Source organism: Gordionus sp. m RMFG-2023, chromosome 3 (genome assembly GCF_954871325.1).
Source record: "Gordionus sp. m RMFG-2023 chromosome 3, tfGorSpeb1-WG-v2, whole genome shotgun sequence".
In the NCBI taxonomy this organism is placed as follows: Eukaryota; Metazoa; Nematomorpha; class Gordioida; order Chordodea; family Parachordodidae; genus Gordionus; species Gordionus sp. m RMFG-2023.
In genome coordinates this window covers 41,336,108-41,355,537 of record NC_088777.1, presented here as the reverse complement: position 1 = coordinate 41,355,537, position 19,430 = coordinate 41,336,108, and the positions used below count along the sequence as shown (strand labels likewise).

The window sequence follows — 19,430 nt, the reverse complement described above, 5'->3', positions numbered from 1 at the left end:
ATGATATCTCTGATAATTCTACTATTAGAGCATCTTTCATCATTTTAAAGTCATCTATTAGTGTCTGGCGGCATAAAATTGTTGTACCAGGGGATAGAGTTTTAATCATCATGGTAAATGATGGATTATCAACTAAGGACATTGGCTGAACTGTATAAATTATAAAATTAACAGTAACTTTATCAGCCAATTTCTGAGAAATATTGTCATTTTCATTATTAATTAATTTGGTGAATTGAATTAGTCTTTTTGGATGTAGAGTCGCTTATGCCAATTAGCTGTTTCTCCATTTCCTTAAAACTCATGAACAGTCTTATAAAATAAATATTATTAGAATGTAAAAATGACAATTTACCTTTAGGTGTTTCTTGAGATTATAACTACTGGATTAATTTGAGGAAATATTTTTTTTTACATTTTAAACAAATAAATTTGAAACCAGTTTTGGTTATATATTTATTTTAAAAAAATTTCAAATCTAGGGAATGGGAAATTTGTATTATAGCTATTAAAAACATTTTCTTCCCTGGTATCTTCCATTTCATTAATATCATTGTCTGAATCACTTTCAACGATTTGGTTATCCATAGGCGATGACATTTTAAATTATTAACACGTGATTTAGGTTTATAATACAAATGAAAATATAAATTACAAATTGAAATTATATTTCAATTTCAAAATTAAATAATAAATCATTAAAATTATAATTAATTATGATATTATATTTAAATTTTCATGTTTATACTTACCTTCATTATATTTTTTAAAAGCGAAGTAGCGGCTACTTAGCTACTTTCATAAAAAGTAGCGCGCTAAAAAAATTAAATAATTACAAAAAAAGTAGCCGCTATTAGCTATTGCTACCAAAAAAGTTAGCGCGATACTTTAACAACTCTGCTTGACGAATGAATTGAATGAAACGGAAGATATAAAAATTAAACGATGAATGAGATATTATAAAGTGTTAGGCATTAAATAATCATGTTTTATGTGTTCATGTACATGTACATTAAGTAAAAAGAAATTCATAGTTAACTTTTATCTCCTTGAATCGGTTCGGTCGGACCAGACCGTCCCTTCGTGCCCAAGAGTCAGATGAGACCGATATAGACAGGACCGCCGGTCCGACCTGGCCAAGGCAAACATTACAAAAAACTTTACCCCGTTTTATTAAAAAATTATGTACCAATTTTTTACACATTACCTTTTTAATATCTATATCTAATTTTTTCCTAATGTCAATTAAGGAAGGCGCTTATATTCTCTTTATCGTTTTCTATTTGTTTTAGAAATCAATTGGGTTTGATATGTATATTTTTATAATTTTATTTTTTGTCGATTTACTATTTTATTTATATAATATAGATATTTAGTCAACTCTTAAAATACAAAGAAATGACCATATTGTAATTTATTTTTAAATAGTATTGATTAAAATTAAAATATTCGCATGTAATTCGAAAAAAAAATATCGAATTTTAATACGCGGGCTAGCCTATTAAAATTTTAGTAAAAAATCAGAAATTTGCGAGACCTCGTCTGATTTTTTATCTATAAATTGTCCGACCGACCCCAAAATTTATGACATATTGCCCTCTGACCCTATAATTTTCTAAAAATTTTACCGTCCGCGAGCCGAGTTTTGCATATCTCTAATTCAGATGCAATTTATAAATATTCAATCTAATTTATTTAAAAAAATATTAATTAAATTTAAATAATCAAACAATGTTAATAATGCATTAATTTTTTCAATTTTTTTTAAAAAAATTTGCAATTACAGAAAAATCAATTTAATTCATGGAAAAAATTAATAATTAAAAAAACATTTACATATTATATTTATCAAAATAGCGAATATAAAGAAAAATAAATACATTTTTAAAAAAAGAAAAAATGGAAAGAAAGATATTGTTGGAAGGTGATAGGGAGTCATCACAAGAAAAGTCCCATCTAAGGAACCTATGTTATTCCATCGGGCCTCCTCTCATCAGTGAAGAGGCCCGGGAGTTCTAAAGTTGCAAGAAAATTTACGACTTGTAAATCCCGTTTGATGAGAGCATTACATCTGATATGCTTGTTGAACGTCCATTACTAAAGATGTATTGGGGGTAATGTTGGCTAAATTTACTGGTTTCTTGCACTTGATTCACTCATATGAGACAGAGGCTGTTACATTTAGGCAAATGGCCAATACGAAACTTAATTCCTGTTTTGTTAGCTCGAGATCAGATTTTTAGTTGGAATAGCATCTAAGTATTTATAGGCAGATCCTTGGCTGAGAGAGGCCCAGGAGGGCATGATTTTCAAATAGCAGGATCTAAAAGATGTAAGCAATGGACTTTACAATCATCGGATTATCCTAATTCCTTTTTTATGAGACTAGAGGTTGACATTTACTGTCGACTGAGGCTTTCTTTATGATATAAACTTAGTCAAGTAGCGCATCTAGGGGATAGGTTATCAATTATTATTTTGTAACTGGACAAGATTAAACCAATTATTCATAAGACTATGGGTGATCCTAACCCTATACCTCCCTTATTGCAAGATAGAATGATTTGATACCACGAATTGGAGTTAAAATTAAGATTGGTTATTTTTTCCATAATGTTTTTTATTTTGTATTCATATGCCTTTAAAGGGCTGGATATTTAAGAATAGCCGTTGTACGCCAAGCATAGAAAATCTTCGCTTCAGTATATTAAAGAAATTTTTAATTAAAAAAATGACTTATGTAAAGGAACCTCCATATTATTTAAATTATTAGTAGCTTAGATAAAGACTTCAACTGCTAAGAACCTCCAACTGGTGAGACAACAAGTGTTAGTTCCTTGGCCACAACCTCCTTGAACATAACATTTTGATGATTGGGAGGTAAGCTGGCAGAATTATGTTTTACAGATGTTTAAGGGTATGCCTATCTCTAGCTCACCCGTTTGTAAATTCTTATGGCCTTGACTACCTCTTCTAGACTTCCCTCATCTATGTACAGAGATGAAAATCTAGCTGGCAGATATTTTTAATTTTCTTTACTAAAGGCAATTCAGACAGAATAAAATCTATCTAAAGAAATCGTACTGTCGGATTCCCCTTCTGGAGAGTTTATTTTTTCGTATTTTAAGATAGAAGGGTTGGCCTAACAATCTAGGATATAACTAAAGTAGTATGGAAAGCTATTAATAAAGGATTTTATAAAAGTAGACTGTCTATCATATTATAAGCATTATCAAAATCAATTTTTATAAGGTGTTTTGTGGGTTGCTTTGAAGAAATATGACAGTGAGATGAGGGACTGACTCTCCGCCATTTTTGATACCCGTTCCTAGCTGAGTCGAGCTGAGAATTGTAGGGATTTTTTATAAATTCAGGCTGCAATTAATTTTTCATAAACCTTATTGTATTAAATATTTAGAATATAAGATATAGTAAATTATGAATTATTTTCTAATCAATTAAATTTTCGCTAATTTAACTAATGCTTTAAATAAATTCCTCATGAAAACAGATGTCTAATATAGTAAAATAAAATTTTCATTATATTTAACCTAAGTATATTTTTTATAAAATTACTAAAATTGATTTAAATCAAAAAATTGTAATTTAGTCCAAAAAAAATCAATTATTTTTATAAAAAAATTATGATTTTTCAACCCTGGTTCCGAATATATCAATACTCAAGTTAATAAGGTCTTGTTCTTAAATTATTTTTTTTTTTACAAAAAAAAAATACAATTTTGGCTATATATATTTATTCAATAAAAAATTCAAATTTTATTAATAAATATCGAAGACCTGTAGAGGTGCCATTAGCGCGGCCGGACCCTTTTTCAAAAAAAATTTTGTAACCTTGTCCGGGTTTTTATATTTTAAGAACCTGTTCATATTTTCTTAATATATTGTAATTATTTTTAATATTTAATAATGGCGATTTAAAATATTCGGCTTTTTAAAAAAAATTTAAGGCCCGGCCGGGCCCTAGAATATTAAAATTTAAATACGGGACCGGCTTAGGGTCAGGCCTGCAGGTTTCTAATAAAAATTTAAAATTTACAAAGAAAGAACCAAAAAAAAAATTTGTTATAAAAATGATTGTGCAATTTTTTTTTATAATATTATTTTAGCGGACCGGAGTATTTAGGCAGATACATGTTATACAATTTGTATACTTCTAAGGCATTAAAAAACCGAATACGATTTCAATAAAGAATTATTTGTAATCGATTCCTTTAAACAAATCGAATAATTTATCATCGTATTTAAACAAAAAATATAATTTATTATTCGTATTTGATTGATGTAATCATTTAAATATATAGTAGCATAATTAATAAATCTCAAATGTATTCATATAATACAAATAAAGAGTCGCCGGTTTATCGTTCCATTAGTTTACTCGTTGTTAATATCTTATACGATTGGGTATAAATTAGAGGCACCGAATTAGTTTTTCAGGTCCAGCCTCACCTTAGATAAAAATTTATTGCCTAAACGATGCGGCCACATTCTTTTCGAAAATCTGAATGTCTGGCCCTAATTATTGTTTTTCAGAAACAGGTTCGATCTATTTTTTTCAAGGAAAGCGGAGAAATGATAAGAAAGTGCTCCGAGAAAAAATACTATTTATTTATAAATCTAAATCTCTCTGCCCTGGAGAACCTTGTTTTGGTGTCCCGAACGAACGTGTATTTCAATATGAATCTCGGCTTAGAAAATGCTTAGAATATAATCAAATCTACTATTATTTTTATTGTAGTTCTAATAATTTTCATTTTAAAAAGTAGTTATTGCGATCCACCTGTCCTTTTTTTGCCAATATCAAAGTATCCTATTCGATACTCATTTTTTTTTAATCTAGTGTTTTTTTTAAAAAAAAATCGAAACTATTTAAGCACGGTCTGACCATGTAATGTTTAATTATAAAATTTATGCCGTATTTTAAAAAAAAATTATATTTATAATTAATTAGATGAAATAAAATTTAATTTTTCAATTTTAAACAAAGTTTGAAATGTGCCCTTCAAAATGAAAAAAAACTTTTTAAAAGAAGATATTTTTAAAAGCTCAGACAAGTTTTTTGATCAAATTTTACCTAAAATTTCAAAAAAAATTTGTAAAATATCTTCGATTTTAAGATCTTCAAAGATTTTCTTCAAACTTTGATTAATAGCTAGGAAACTTCTGTTTTGAGTTTATAAATTAATACTAGTAAACTGCCATTACTAGGTATCGTCGTTCTAATTACCTCCAGAGTTGGGTATCTAATTCTATTTAAAGTGCATTAAGAGCTGCTTCGAAATCTCTTCTTTTAATTTTACTATACTAAGTTATAAACTTAATAAGAATAATTTAATGGGCTTTAAGATAGAATATTAGCCTTTTACCTATTATCCCAATAAGGAAAGAAGGGAACGTTAAATAAATCGAAATTTGGAAAATATTGCTATGGCCATTGTTATAGATATAAAATTATTAATATCGACTGATATCATTTTTAGGTACATTCTGGGAATAAAGTATTTAATCAATTAGGCAACTTAAATTATAATAATTGAGCAATGTAAGGTATTCCATACCACCCTTTGACCTATATTCAGTGTATACTCTTACACTGATTAATATTAAATAAACTAAGAAAATTTTAAAATATATACCAACAATAGCGATAAAATTTACTAATAAGGCCTTTAAAAAAAGAAGACATTTATTTTTAAGGGATATAGGAGATAAATATAAGGCTTTCAATTTAGTGAAAAAATAGATCTTACTGTAATTAGATTGCTCAAGAAGACAAAAATACATTTTGTGCCATGAATAATAATTGCTCTAGTAATACTTGTGTCGTTATACGGTTCGATTTTTAAAAACGGCTAACCCGATATTTAACAAGAAATATTATGCAATCCTTGAAATTTTACTCATAGATAGCAGAAAGTTTTTGGACATCTATTCACGAAATCTGGAATTGCTTAATTTTTTTTGGCTAAAATATTGGATTAATATTATCTTTTTGTCTAAAATTATTTATAAATGACATATATAAAAATAAAAACTATATTAAAACAAAATTTAAATGCTTAAAATTAAAAATTGCATAATTATTATGGATTTAACAATTGTGTTCCCAAAAAGGAATCATAAAAATTTTCGATTTGTTATTTTTGAATATATAAATCGCTTCTTTGGAAATTTCTTTTGCCGCTAAGACTTATTAAAAACTTAAATGTTATAGGCGAAAAAAGGCCGATAGTTGATGTGACTATTAGAAGGAAAATAAAATTGTTGAGATCCTTATATTTTTTTGGTTTCAGCCTGGGTTAGCGATGGATGTTAATGTTTTATGTGAATGAAGAGGGGCAAGTATAGTCCCATATTAAAGATTTACCGAGAACCCAAATTTATTGATGACGTGATTTATAGAAGTGTGACGTTGATGTTTCCGTTGATTATATACACATTTAAGACATTATTTAAAAAAATTATTACATTTTACTTATTTTTCTTTCAAATTATAGCGATATCTTACATTGGATGAAGGGGGGGGGGGGGTAGGGTGAAAATTTTTATTAGTCCAAATTGATATGTGAACACGCAAATTTTTGAGGGGAAGGGAATTCCCCACTTTTCCACTCTCTGGATACACCTATGAAGTAAGAAATATTTTAGTTTTTTAAGTCATATATGGTTGAAATTTTTAGAAATTTTAGTATTTATTCATTTCATTTTATAATAAAAGAATATCCATAAAAGATAATTGTATATTTAATCATACAAAGCCTATGGCAAATATTTTTATTTAATATGCCATATAAAATTTATGAAATAATTTTATGGAGATCTCTAGGGTTCATAAACATTTTATATTTATTTATTTTTCATGTATTTTTTAAAATCACTCGTTTATAAGCCTAATTTTGAATAAAATGAACTTGGAAGAAAGCAAAGTCATATTCAATCTCCCACCTAACAAGACTTTCAAACTCACGACTATTGAACCCCCAATTTACACTAATCATGCCTATTCTCGGACATCCGAATCTCAAGCCTTTCCTAATGGTCATCATGGATCCGAATCATGGTTTCATGGAATATTAGATGGGAAAGACTCCAAATTTATCGATGACCAACAGGTTTTAGACCGACTGAGCTTCAAAAGAACAGTCCTATCTTTTCGTGATTTGAATTACGTTATCCCGGCTAAAAAAAGATATTTTTGGAGCCAGCGAGGACCATCTCATGTGATATTGGACAGAGTCATGTAAAATTATTTCCTTTTATCAATTATATATTAAATCAAAAATATATTAATTTTTCTGGTATTGAGCCCTTTTTTTAAATTTAAAAATCAGATTTTGCTGAAAATGTATTTCAGCATGTTTCCTAGGAAATTATTTTCCCCCACGGTATATATTTTTATAATTTTTTTTTATTTTATTATAAAATGTTGTTTAAATAAGTAACATTATGATATAACCAAATTAAAAATACTTATTTTTGTCAACCCTTCTATAATTTAGTACGTTTCCAACAAAATCAGAGTCTTTTTTAAATTTAAAAAAAATGGGTTCAAATTATTGTTTTTTTTAAAAAACACATCGAAGGAAAAAAAACTAATTGACTGTTGTCAATGGTATAGCTATAGATTTTGCTGAAAAGTGTGGGGGGGGGGGCAAAAGCAATAAATCACATATTATTTTTAATATTTTATTAATAATATAAATCAAATTTATAAAAGTTGAAATAAGATTTAAATAAATTCCTAGTCTAGTGAAATACCCATTGGACCCCTATCCCTCTAAATACACTACTGTGTCTTTTTTTTACATTATTAATTTAATAGGGGTTATAGAGGGACGTATTCTCCATTATTACAATTTTGATATAGTATATTATATATTTTTGTTATTTTTATATTAGTGGCATTTTTAAACCAGGGGTAAATGCGATTATGGGACCAAGCGGAAGTGGAAAAACATCGTAACCATTTATATATATTTTTTAATTTTCTTGATATATGTAAAATGTGTAAATTGTTCAAAACCAGGAAATTTACTATGCTTGGAAAAATAATTTTCTTTATTATCCTAGAAAGCTTAGTTATTGAAGGTAATAGTGATGCGAGTTAAGATGAATTAGTATCAGGGGCTCCGCTAGCTTTCTACAAAAAATTTTTTTTTTAAAAGTGTATAATTTTTTACTCAATAATTTGTGAGGGTTCTTCAAGTCCCTTTTAGCAGGCCTTCGATCTTTTTACCTATCTAAAATGTAGAAACTCCCAAGTACTTTACACTTATAACCAATAAAAAAAAATTTTAATGACCCCAATCTAAAAGCTTTTATCCTTTAAATGTTTTTTTTATAAAAATTAGAATAATATTTTTACCAAGTTTGGTTGAGCTTTCATTTTTTTCAGAATTAAAATGGGACTTCAAAAATGAACATTAGATTAATTTAAAAAATGAGCAAATTTTTGTATATTAGAAAATCAGCGCAAAAAGGAATGTATACTGAATTTTAAAATATCGTATATTATGCAGAGACCTGTAGAGGTACCATTTACACAGCCCGGCCCCGATTTTTTTTTTAAAAATTTTTCGGCCCGGCCCGGGTATATTTTTTAAAATTTTTATAGCTAATATTGACGATTTAAATATTTGGTTTTAAAGTATACGACCCGGCCCGGGTATTTAAAAAAAATATTTAGACCCAGTCCTGGTATATTTAAAAAAATTAAATACCTCCCTGCCCTTGAACCCGGGCCGGGCCTCTAGGTCTCTAATATTATATTTTCGCCATTATGTTTTTGCATACGGCGAAAAGGAAAGAAATTATAAAAATAAAATGATTTAATGCAAAAGGAAAATGATATTATTTAAAATATGCTCTAAATTTTTGTAGAAACACTATTTAAATATAAATATAATGTATTTCTTTAGATGGGTATATTTAAAAATTGGGTGCTAATAAAACATTAGGGTGCTAATCTTTTTTTTAAAATTAATGCTAATTTTTGAAGAAGGAAGGGGGTGAAGACCCCCCCCCCCCCCGGTTAGTATAAATATATCATTTGCAACAATGTTATAATTTGTAAAATCTCTCTTCTAAAAATATATTTTTCCCTATTTTGGGCTCAATTCTTTATATATATTATATGTATATTTTTTTAAATAAAGTTTATTAACCGTGTTAGCGGGGAGGCGAGATTTCTTGGGAGTCGATGGACTTATATTGATCGATGGGAAACCTGTGTCAAAAAACTTTAATAACGAAACGGGATTCGTCACTCAAGTATGTCACGTTTTAATATAACGTTGCTATTTTGGTTTATAAGGAATATATTTTGTCATTTTGTCTACCAACCAATAACATTTAATACTAGCTATGATTGACAATTCATTTATTTAAACGTGTATCCGAATCAAATAAAAATCAGTTGGCGATACGTTATTTTAGTTTTCCTTGTAAATAATATTTAGAATTTTATGTGCCTCATTTAGTTCTACAAATTCATATAAGGTGGCACTTAAATGGCCTGCCATCAGCTGATTTGTATTTAAAATGTAATTACATAAGTTTAAATGTATGTTAAAGGATGATATTATGATGGGAACTTTAACGGTGAGGGAAAATATTATGTTTTCAGCTTCGCTAAGACTATCGTCTAAAATATCCATTCAAAAAAAAAGAATGATGGTGGATAGGATCATCGATGAACTTAATCTCGCGAAATGTGCAGACAACAAGGTACATGAATATTTTTTTAAAACAGCAGTCAAAAAGTTAAAATTCAATTATAAATAATATTTGATAGGCATAAGGAAACCCGGAAAAAAGCCTATGGAAAAAGAACTGCGGAAAAAATCTTATGAATAAAAGGTGCCGGAAAAAAAACTTATAAATAAAATACTGGGAAAAAAACTTGTATTATTTGGAAAAATATATAATTGCAACAAAAAAATTATATCTTTTAAATAAAATGAAGAAAATTTTCTAACTGTTTGTAATTAGATGTTACTATACCGATAACTGTTTAAAAAATAAGTTAATATTAAACGTATTTTTATAAGTAGCTTACATATATGCGAATTTGGGAAGCCTACAATATGGTATAATCCATTATTCCAACCCTTGCAAAAGATATTTGGGATGTCTAAATTGAATAAAGTTACTTCTAACAAATTTCAAGTAGACGCCGGGAAAAGCTTTATATTAGATGCAATGGACGGGTTTTAGCTAAATTTCGCCCATTTTAGGACAGGCGTGTGCAGACTTTCTAAAAGTTTTTAACATTTGGCGGGTGAGCGGGCTGGTTTATACAACAATGTGGGGGTGAATTTTAAATATTTTTCGGGTGAAATTAGCAACCAGACTTTATTTAAAAAATCCTTTTTTTTATTGGATAATATCGCATACTTTATAAGTTTAAATAAAAATACATTAAGATAAAATAAATCAAGAGCTAAACTAACCATTAAAATAATATTTAAACATTGGGCGGGCGAGTTCAACAAATTTTTTAGATAAATGGACAGGCGATTTGAAAAAAACATAGGCTTGTGGGCGAGCGGGTTAAATTTTAATGGACGGGCAGGTGTCCATAATTTATATATCGTTGTGATTGATATATTTTATTATGCACAGCCATTTCTCGGGTGGGTAAAAAGTTCAATCTCAATAAAAAGTTTTTCTAAAAAAATATATTACTATTCATTAATTTTTTAAAAATCTTCATTTTATTTTAAAATATAGTATTTTTTTTATTGTATTTATATTTTCTTTTTAAATTATATATTTTTATTCTTAAGTTTTTTTTCCCTCGAGATTTTTTTCCCCCAGTTTCTATTACAGGCACAATAGATCAATTCTAAGTAAAAAATTTGGCCTTTAGTTTATAAATCAATTAGTAATAAAATATTTTTATAAAATTTGCTTTTTATCTAACGGGAAAATTTAATTTGTTTGTTAATAATATTTAAATCGATATTTAACCTGTTGTATTATATTTATGAAATATTTAATTACTGTAATAAAATCTTATAATTGTGTCATTCATTTTAATAATTCTCAGGCATATAAATTGATCATTCAAGCCAATTCTCAATAAATTCCTTTGGCCAAATCCATGGATTGTTAATTAAATTTGATAATTTTTTTTAAAAAAATATTGCTTACAAAATATATATTTCATCATTTGAAAGCAAAATTTTATTTTTTTTATTTTTAGGTTGGAACACAGCTAATTAGAGGTATATCAGGCGGTGAAAAGAAGCGTTGCAGTATAGGAATAGAACTTATAACTATTCCTTCTATACTTTTTCTCGACGAACCAACTAGTGGGTTAGATGCTGCTACAGCGTATTCCGTCATACAATTGCTAAATAAGTTTCATTTCCCCATATTTCCACTAATAATTATTATCACATATCCTATAAAGGTATTTTAGTTTGGCATATGAATTATTTTTCTCTAAATGATTACAAGCATCAACAAAAACCACCAATGGTTTTATGTGTTGAGATGATCACCATTTGGTCAATTTACTTTTGTACTATCAATCCTTTATAAAAAAAATTTGCAAAAATATCTGATATAATTTAATATTCTGAATTTTTAAATTAATATATAATTTATAATTACTATAATGATATGAATAATGATAAATTAAATAAAAAATTTGAATTAAAAAAAATATTTAATAATAATTATCATATATAAAAATGATATTCAAATTCGAATTTGTATAACTGTATATAAACTTAAATGAAATGGAATTAAATAGTGTTTTTGAACTACTTATAAAATAGCGACGACTGGAGAGATAAAGTAATAAATTTTTAAATAATTTTTTTCTTTTTCTAACATGAACTTATCAGAATTACGATTGTGATATACAAGATATTATATACCTTAACATTAGCAATGACTGTAACTATAGCATAATAAGAATTAAACGATACTACAGAAAAAAAAATAAAAAAACTAACTTAAGAAAAAAAATGATAATAACATTAATGATGAAACTTGAGGAAATAATTATGATAGAAAAGTTGGATGATAATTACAAAAATAATTATATTATAATTAATAATAATTGAAATTTCGAGAATTACAGAAATAATTATAATGATAGATACAAGTTTGATGAAACAACAATTATAATAAAATATGCAGAAGCATAGGGGGGGGGGGATTTGGGGGGTTTAACCCCCCCCTGAATTTTTTTTTAAATTTTAATTTATTAATAATAAATGCTCGAAATCTAAAAAAACAACTATTTTTATGTTTTATAAATAATAATTGATCTACTTTTATTTGATTATTTTTATATTTTATTAAATTTTTAATTATTTTACATTGCATAAAACTTGACTAGTTTATTCCATGTTTATTCAAACGTTTCATTACATTAACTCTAAGAATCAAAAAAAGAATTATAAAGATTTTGTCCTATTAGATTCATTGAAAGACAAGAGTCGGTGAAACTCTTTATTGTACTATATGATGTCGTATTTGCAGTACTGGAATTTTATATATCAAGCAAGGAAAAAGATTCAGCAGATGATGAGAATTATTGCAAGCTATTATTAAGCCACAATTTTTAATATCAATTAAATGTGTTAACTGAAACTCTAGTTTAAGATACGAAAGTCGACGATATAGAGACAAGAATTCGTGGAAACAATAGTAATCTCAGACAAATTATCGCCAATCATTTTCCGAGAAAAAGCGTTGATCAATTACAAGAGAACATTTTAAACAAGAAACTAGATAGAACAAATGTTCGAGACATTCATGCTGCATTCGTTAATAGCTTACTAATATCGCCAATTGTTGACGGAAACTTTAGTCTAAGATACGAAAGTTGATGATCATAGAGACCAGAATTCTGGGAAACAATCGTTAATATCAGACAAATTATCGTCAAGCGTGACAGAGTTAAAGAGCCAATAGGTTAATACAAAAGAACGTTAGAAATAGGCGATTAGCAAACAACTGGTCAATGCTGTCAAGCTACCATCGTTAACAAAAGTCGTCATCGTTTACCAGATAATATGCTAATCATTAATTACCAGAAACCGTTAGAAATAAGCAAGGACTAGGATAATTACGAAATATAATTAAAAAGAGCTAGAAGAATGTATCGGGAATCATGATAACAGAAGTGAATCGAGTTCGTCAATTGCCTATAGAGATCAAGAGATAATCGTTTACAAGGGGTTGACAAGAAACAGTAGGGCTCAAGAATTTCAGATTGTAATCGGATACAAACAGTTCTTAGAAGTGAAGAATATTAGACAATAGACCGCCGTCGTTAGAAACTATAAGACATTAAAGATTAAGACGAATAGATTTGGTGGAGATACAAGATCTGTAAAATCGAAATCGAAAGAAGTTGGTCATTCGCTGATTGGTGGGTCTAACTTAAGTGGAAGGGTGTTGCATTTTTGCGTTACAAAAAAATGCATTATGCAAATCGTAAACAAAAATAATGTTTTATTAAAATATCCCCGTCTATGTAAATGAGAAAAAAACGCGTGATATTTGTAAATTTTTGCATACTTTAACAGTTTTAACAAGTGGGAACTTTTTATTCTTCGCTAGGGAGACTATGTAAATTTTGATTAAAGAAAAAGGATATATAATGGAGAAATTATGATGCGAAAAAGGATCATTTTTTTAACTAAAATTTACTATTTAATTTTTACTTTTCTTATATTAATTTTAATTTTCTTTTATTTTGATTATGTTTTTCACTTTGTATTTAATTATATTTATTATTATTTAATAAAGGATTCAACTATAATTTTAGTATATATTTCTTTTTATATTTAGGTTTTGATTTCCAATGACAAAATCTCTCAATTGTGACAAAATGTATTAATTTTTATTTAATTATGCATATGATTTTATCAAAATGCTACAAAAAATTGATTTGGATTTAAGGGAGGTTATGAATAGACCAAAGGATATTGTTGAAATATTAGCAAATATCAGAGAGAATGTGGATGAAAAATTTCATGTAATATATGAGAAAGTAAAGGAGATTGTATGTTTGGGATTGAAATTTTTAAACCTAGAGTAGTTCTAGACACGCTCAAATAAGGACGCATCTACGATTGAGGATTTTTATAAAATAAACATTTTTATTCCCCTTATTGGTACATTTTTATTTCAATTAAAGGAAAGATTCATTAGTCCTAATTTTATTTTAAAAAGCTACTGTTGATTACACTTGAAACGCGAGACTATATTAAGAAAATCTCAGAATTTTACGCTGATGATTTATTAGGCTCATATGATAAGTTTACTTTATCATGTCGGATTTTGATATAAAAATCTTGACAGAAAAAATGCTCTGCAGGCTTTTTTCATGTGTAATTGCACTTTAGATTCCCTGCCTAATATTAAAACATTTACCAGAAAGGTCTTTTTCAACTTTAAAAAGCTTAAAAATCTATTAAAAAAATATCACCGGTGAAAAACGTTTAAATGGATAAGCCTATTTATTTATAAGGAGATTATTCTAGATAGAAATTTGATTCTAGATGAATTAGCAAAATCTCCGAGAAAAGTAGACCTCTCTTTATAAATTCAAATCAAAAAATTGCAATATGATTAGATTATATTAGTTTTAATATATAATATTTATAATCAAATTTTTTCGTAAAATGAATTCTTAGTTATAACATTTATATAATATTTGTATTACCAGGGATGCGAACCCGGCAAAATTTTAGCCCCGGGTTCGGTTCGGGTTCGGTTTATGTAAAAAAATAAAAGGTGGGTTCGGTTCGGTTTATGGAAATATTTTTGAACCCTGGTTTGGTTCCGGGTTCAGCTCGGGTTTAAGAGTTTTTGAATTGATATTAAAAAACTAGACATAAATTTGGTATAAAAATTAATTTTTTATTTTATTTATAAGCAAAATAAATTTAAAAAAAAACAGTCATATATCAATTTTAAAAATTTTATTTAGACGGATTAGCATAATATCTTCTAGGAGTTGTTCACTCATCCTCGATCTATGTGGTGAGAGAATGAATTTCAAATATGAAAATGATCTTTCAACGCTGACATATCAGATGTCTTTCTAAATTAGACAAATGATTACCGGACATTTTTAATTTGCAATATGAGCATACTGATCTATTTTCTATTGTATCAAGAGTAAAATGCTTCTCAAATATGACTTTATTTTTTATCTTAAATCTATATAATAATGAGGAACTTTTATTAAACCTTGAAATAAAAGAGTTAAAGAGGATAAATTTTAAATAGCAATGATTTCATAGAATTAAAAAACAGATATATAAATTTAATTTCAATTATAATATACACTTCATTAATATATATTAAAAATTAATCTGAACAAAAAATAAATCAATATAATAATTTTTACTTTGACTTGTTCATTCCTTTAATTAGTAATCTTTGAGACTAAGTTAAAAATTAAAAATAAATGGCGTGAATGTATTTAATTGCTTTAAATTTATTTAACACTCCAATAGGAATCTTTGAAAATAAATTTTAAAAAAAATTAAAAAATGGCGTAAATGAATTAAGTTGTTTAAAATTTATTATCACTTCACTTAAAAGGTATTATGATAATATTATAAAATCTCAATTAAATTATTAATATTTGTATTTACAATTATACAAATATCTTAATATATCATTTTAAACAATACACTGAACCCGCTTGAACCAGGGTTCATAAAAATTCCTGGGTTCGGTTCGCGGTTTTAAAAATTTTATAAATGGAATTCAGGTTCGGTTTAAATCCCTGGCTATTAACTCATAAAATTTATGTTATTATTACTGATTTTAATCAAATTACTGTGTACTATTTATATTTTGATAATATCGTCATATTTTTTTATACCAATATTTGCATAAGAATTACTTATATTTTATGTAATTGTTAAATTATATATTTTTTTAAAAGAGTTTTTATACAATTAAATTTTTAATATTATAATCTCTATAAAATATCTATTAAATCGATTTTTATAATAAATAAAATCTATAAAATGAAATTCACTCTAAAATTTTGTTATATGCAAATATTTAAAATAATTTTAACATAGCCTAAGATATAAGCAATTAAGTGTTCATAAAAAATCGGAGGTTTAGAAGGCGAAGACCCCCCCCCCACCCCATGATAAAATTTTGGCTACGCCATTGAAAATATGCGATAATAATTACAAATATAATTATGACAACGATAGGAACAAATTCTAGAAAATTATAAAAAGAAATAACCGACAGGATTATAATAATCATTACGAAGGTCGATGTTTAGGATGCGATAAAAGACACATTACCAAAAAATGTGCAAAGCTAGAATAGATGTTACATAATATTTATCAAGTGGACCCAAAAATACAAGCAACAATTAAAATATGGATAAATAAAAAAATTATTTATTATGGAGTTTTACTGGAGCTCATCAATACTTAATCTATAACAATGATTAGGAAAACCTCAATTATACCTTGCGTAGAAACTACGGATAAACCATTGCCACTGGATTACCGTTGATTTTAGAATTTAATTTAAAACTACCAGACCTAGTACAAGTAAATTGTTTAAATGCCACAAATCGTATAGGGAAAAATTAAATACAGCGAGGATAGCGAAAATCACGTTAGATAGAGCATATATCAAACCAGAAACATCAGGCGAAATCAAAATGATAAGAATAGCATTGCTAAACAATTTAACAATTGACTAACTCTGTCCACGGCCACAAGAAAAGAGAACCTACAAATAGAAATTGGAATTGTGGATTAGAAAATTTAAACACCAAAGAAAAGAATTTTAAATCGTAAAGAGAAAATATCTTTCGAAAGACTAATCAATCACACCAATTATTTAGAGAAAGGATATCTTAAAAATACTAAATAAAGGTCCCCCAGGAAAAGTGGGTATGCTAGAATTAGTGCGTTACGGCCATCTTTAACACATTGACAATTTCATAAAACATTAATAGAAAGGTAAATATAATAATATAGTGTCAATCATGATCATTTTACTAGTTCTGATGTTCCAAGAAAAATTGTAATCGACCACCGATCATAATTTACAAATTATCAATTCAGTTTCTTTTATAAATTAATAGGAATTCGATTGGGACTCAAAATTTTGGTCAAATTAGGGAGTTGTGCGATTTATCAAGAACCCAAATTAAACAAAATAAACTATATAATTATTTATTTAATGAATTTTTAATTAATTTACAATAATATTAAATGCGACAACATTCAAATAATATTATTACAAATACGATGACCTTTATAACTTTTTTAAAGACTATCTGACAAAGGTTGCAACATAATAATGTCGATACATCAGCCGCGTTATGACATTTTTAAGATGTTTGACTCACTAATTTTGCTTTCACGTGGTCAATTGGTTTTCAATGGGAAAGCAGATAAGTCTTTAGACTATTTTGCCTCTATAGGTAAATCTATTTTAACCTGCATACTTATTTTTTATATGCTTATTTATAACTATTTCATATTCTGTATTACAAGGTGTTTCAAAAAAGGAAAAGTGTCAATATCAGATCAAAAAAGGGAAAGTTTCAAACAAAAAGGAAAAATCCCAATCAAAAAGGGTTAGTTCATGCTTTTTTTAGCATTTTTAAATTACTAATCTTAATGGGGAGGAGGAAAAATATATTTAAAAATAGCTTCTTTTTGAACAATAATCTTATATATAACATAATTTTAGGATTCAAGTGTGAAATTCATAACAACCCTGCCGATTACTTTTTAGATCTCATAGAAGGAAATGCTATTAAGTATACCAGTAACGGCGAAAAGAAGCATGAAACTGGTAATTTTTATTAACATAACATATTTATTGGGAGTATTAGTAACGTTGTTAACTCTTATCATTTGTTGTTCTGTGGGTTAACGATCATTTGAATTCATCATGTCATTTATTTAATATTGTATGGCCAGAGTTTAACATTAGCTTATGAAGAAAAAATCTTCAAATATTTTGATATCGGATTTTTTTGAAAATGCTCAAATAGGATTTTTGATCAAATTTTACCTGAAATTCCAAGCTTAGTTTATGATTTTTATCTTTAAAAAAATCTTCAATTTTGCTTTAAGAATGCTCAAAATAAAAAAACATAAATGTTCATTAGAAGATTTTTGTTAACCCCCTGATAGTGGTATCGCGTCAAGAAACAATATTGATGTATATGGCAATAAAATGACGCTATTTTAAAATAAATCGAAAAACAAGATAATTTTATGTGTTTGTAAAATATTTTGTTTTTTTTAATCTATATTTTATTATCTAATTTGATTAACCCTTTCAGGCGCCATAATATAGATTCCAAAATACTTATAAAAAATTAAATTTAAACTTAATGTGATTATCTTTATTGAAACCACCAAAATATTAATATTAGCCATAATTTTGATCATTCTAATTTACTGCACAAGTTATAATATTCTTTATATTTGAAACAGGAATTAATCCAATATGTTAAGAGAACCGATGTTAAAAATAAAAAAAAGATAAAATTTATTTAAAGTTATAAAATTATTAATTATGATAATTAACAAAACAGATATAATAAGATGATGATATCGATGAAACGTTTCCCAGTATTTAATTTTTTTTTAATTGGTACGCATCCTTATATAATTGGGAAGAGGTGATATCTATATGATATCCTTTTATTTTTGAAAATTATTTATTTTAAACATTTACTCTAAGAAAAACAAAAAATATCAAAATTATTTTTGCACACTCGAAAGAATTAAAATATATAACGTATAAAATAAATCATATTATAGCCATGAAATAATAAGAATTTTATCTTATAAAATAAATTATTCTCGCCAAATATCAGATTATGTTAATTAAAAGCTATGCTATCAATTAACATTAAAACTTGTCATCTGTACTTCTTACTTCGTATGCAACCTTCCCATATCCTTTTTTATATCCACTCGCTCCCTACAAAAGAACAATAATGCTGATGCGAGACTCTAGATTAAATAATTACAGTGTTTCATATTTCTCCTATATATATTTTTTTTTGGCTTAGATGAAAATAACAATCCCAAAGTAAACCTTCATACCAAATACAAAGAATCTGAATATTATCGAGAAACTTTGTCAAAATTGGACGAAATTGAAAAGAATATACCAGAAATAAAAAAGGAAAACTTTTTCGAACATCGCAATTCGACCATGTATCATGCAACTTTTTGCCAACAGGTTACTAATCTAATAATTTTTAAACCTCGCTTCCCTAAAATAAATTTTATAACTGATTCTTTTTAGTTGGAGAGTGTTTTATTACTAATTAACAAAATATTTATTTTTGCTTTAGACTTCCAACTTGTGTCGTCAATATGAGTGATATACTTGAGTCGACTAGAGGACGAGTAGTTTTT

At 27.0% G+C, this 19,430-nt stretch overlaps 1 protein-coding gene across 2 annotated transcripts in view; it reads left to right on the top strand.

The window, feature by feature from the left end:
- The window catches only part of LOC135925792 (broad substrate specificity ATP-binding cassette transporter ABCG2-like), a 33,688-nt gene that overhangs the window by 2,249 nt on the left and 12,009 nt on the right, over positions 1–19,430 (top strand). For both annotated transcript variants that reach the window (XM_065461276.1, XM_065461275.1), the window contains 8 exons: positions 6,911–7,261; positions 7,921–7,980; positions 9,177–9,291; positions 9,595–9,747; positions 11,228–11,385; positions 17,316–17,467; positions 17,740–17,844; positions 19,079–19,251. In XM_065461276.1, the coding sequence (XP_065317348.1) occupies positions 6,927–7,261; positions 7,921–7,980; positions 9,177–9,291; positions 9,595–9,747; positions 11,228–11,385; positions 17,316–17,467; positions 17,740–17,844; positions 19,079–19,251 (1,251 nt within the window). In that variant the 5' untranslated portion in view covers positions 6,911–6,926. The remainder of the gene's footprint in view (positions 1–6,910; positions 7,262–7,920; positions 7,981–9,176; positions 9,292–9,594; positions 9,748–11,227; positions 11,386–17,315; positions 17,468–17,739; positions 17,845–19,078; positions 19,252–19,430) is intronic.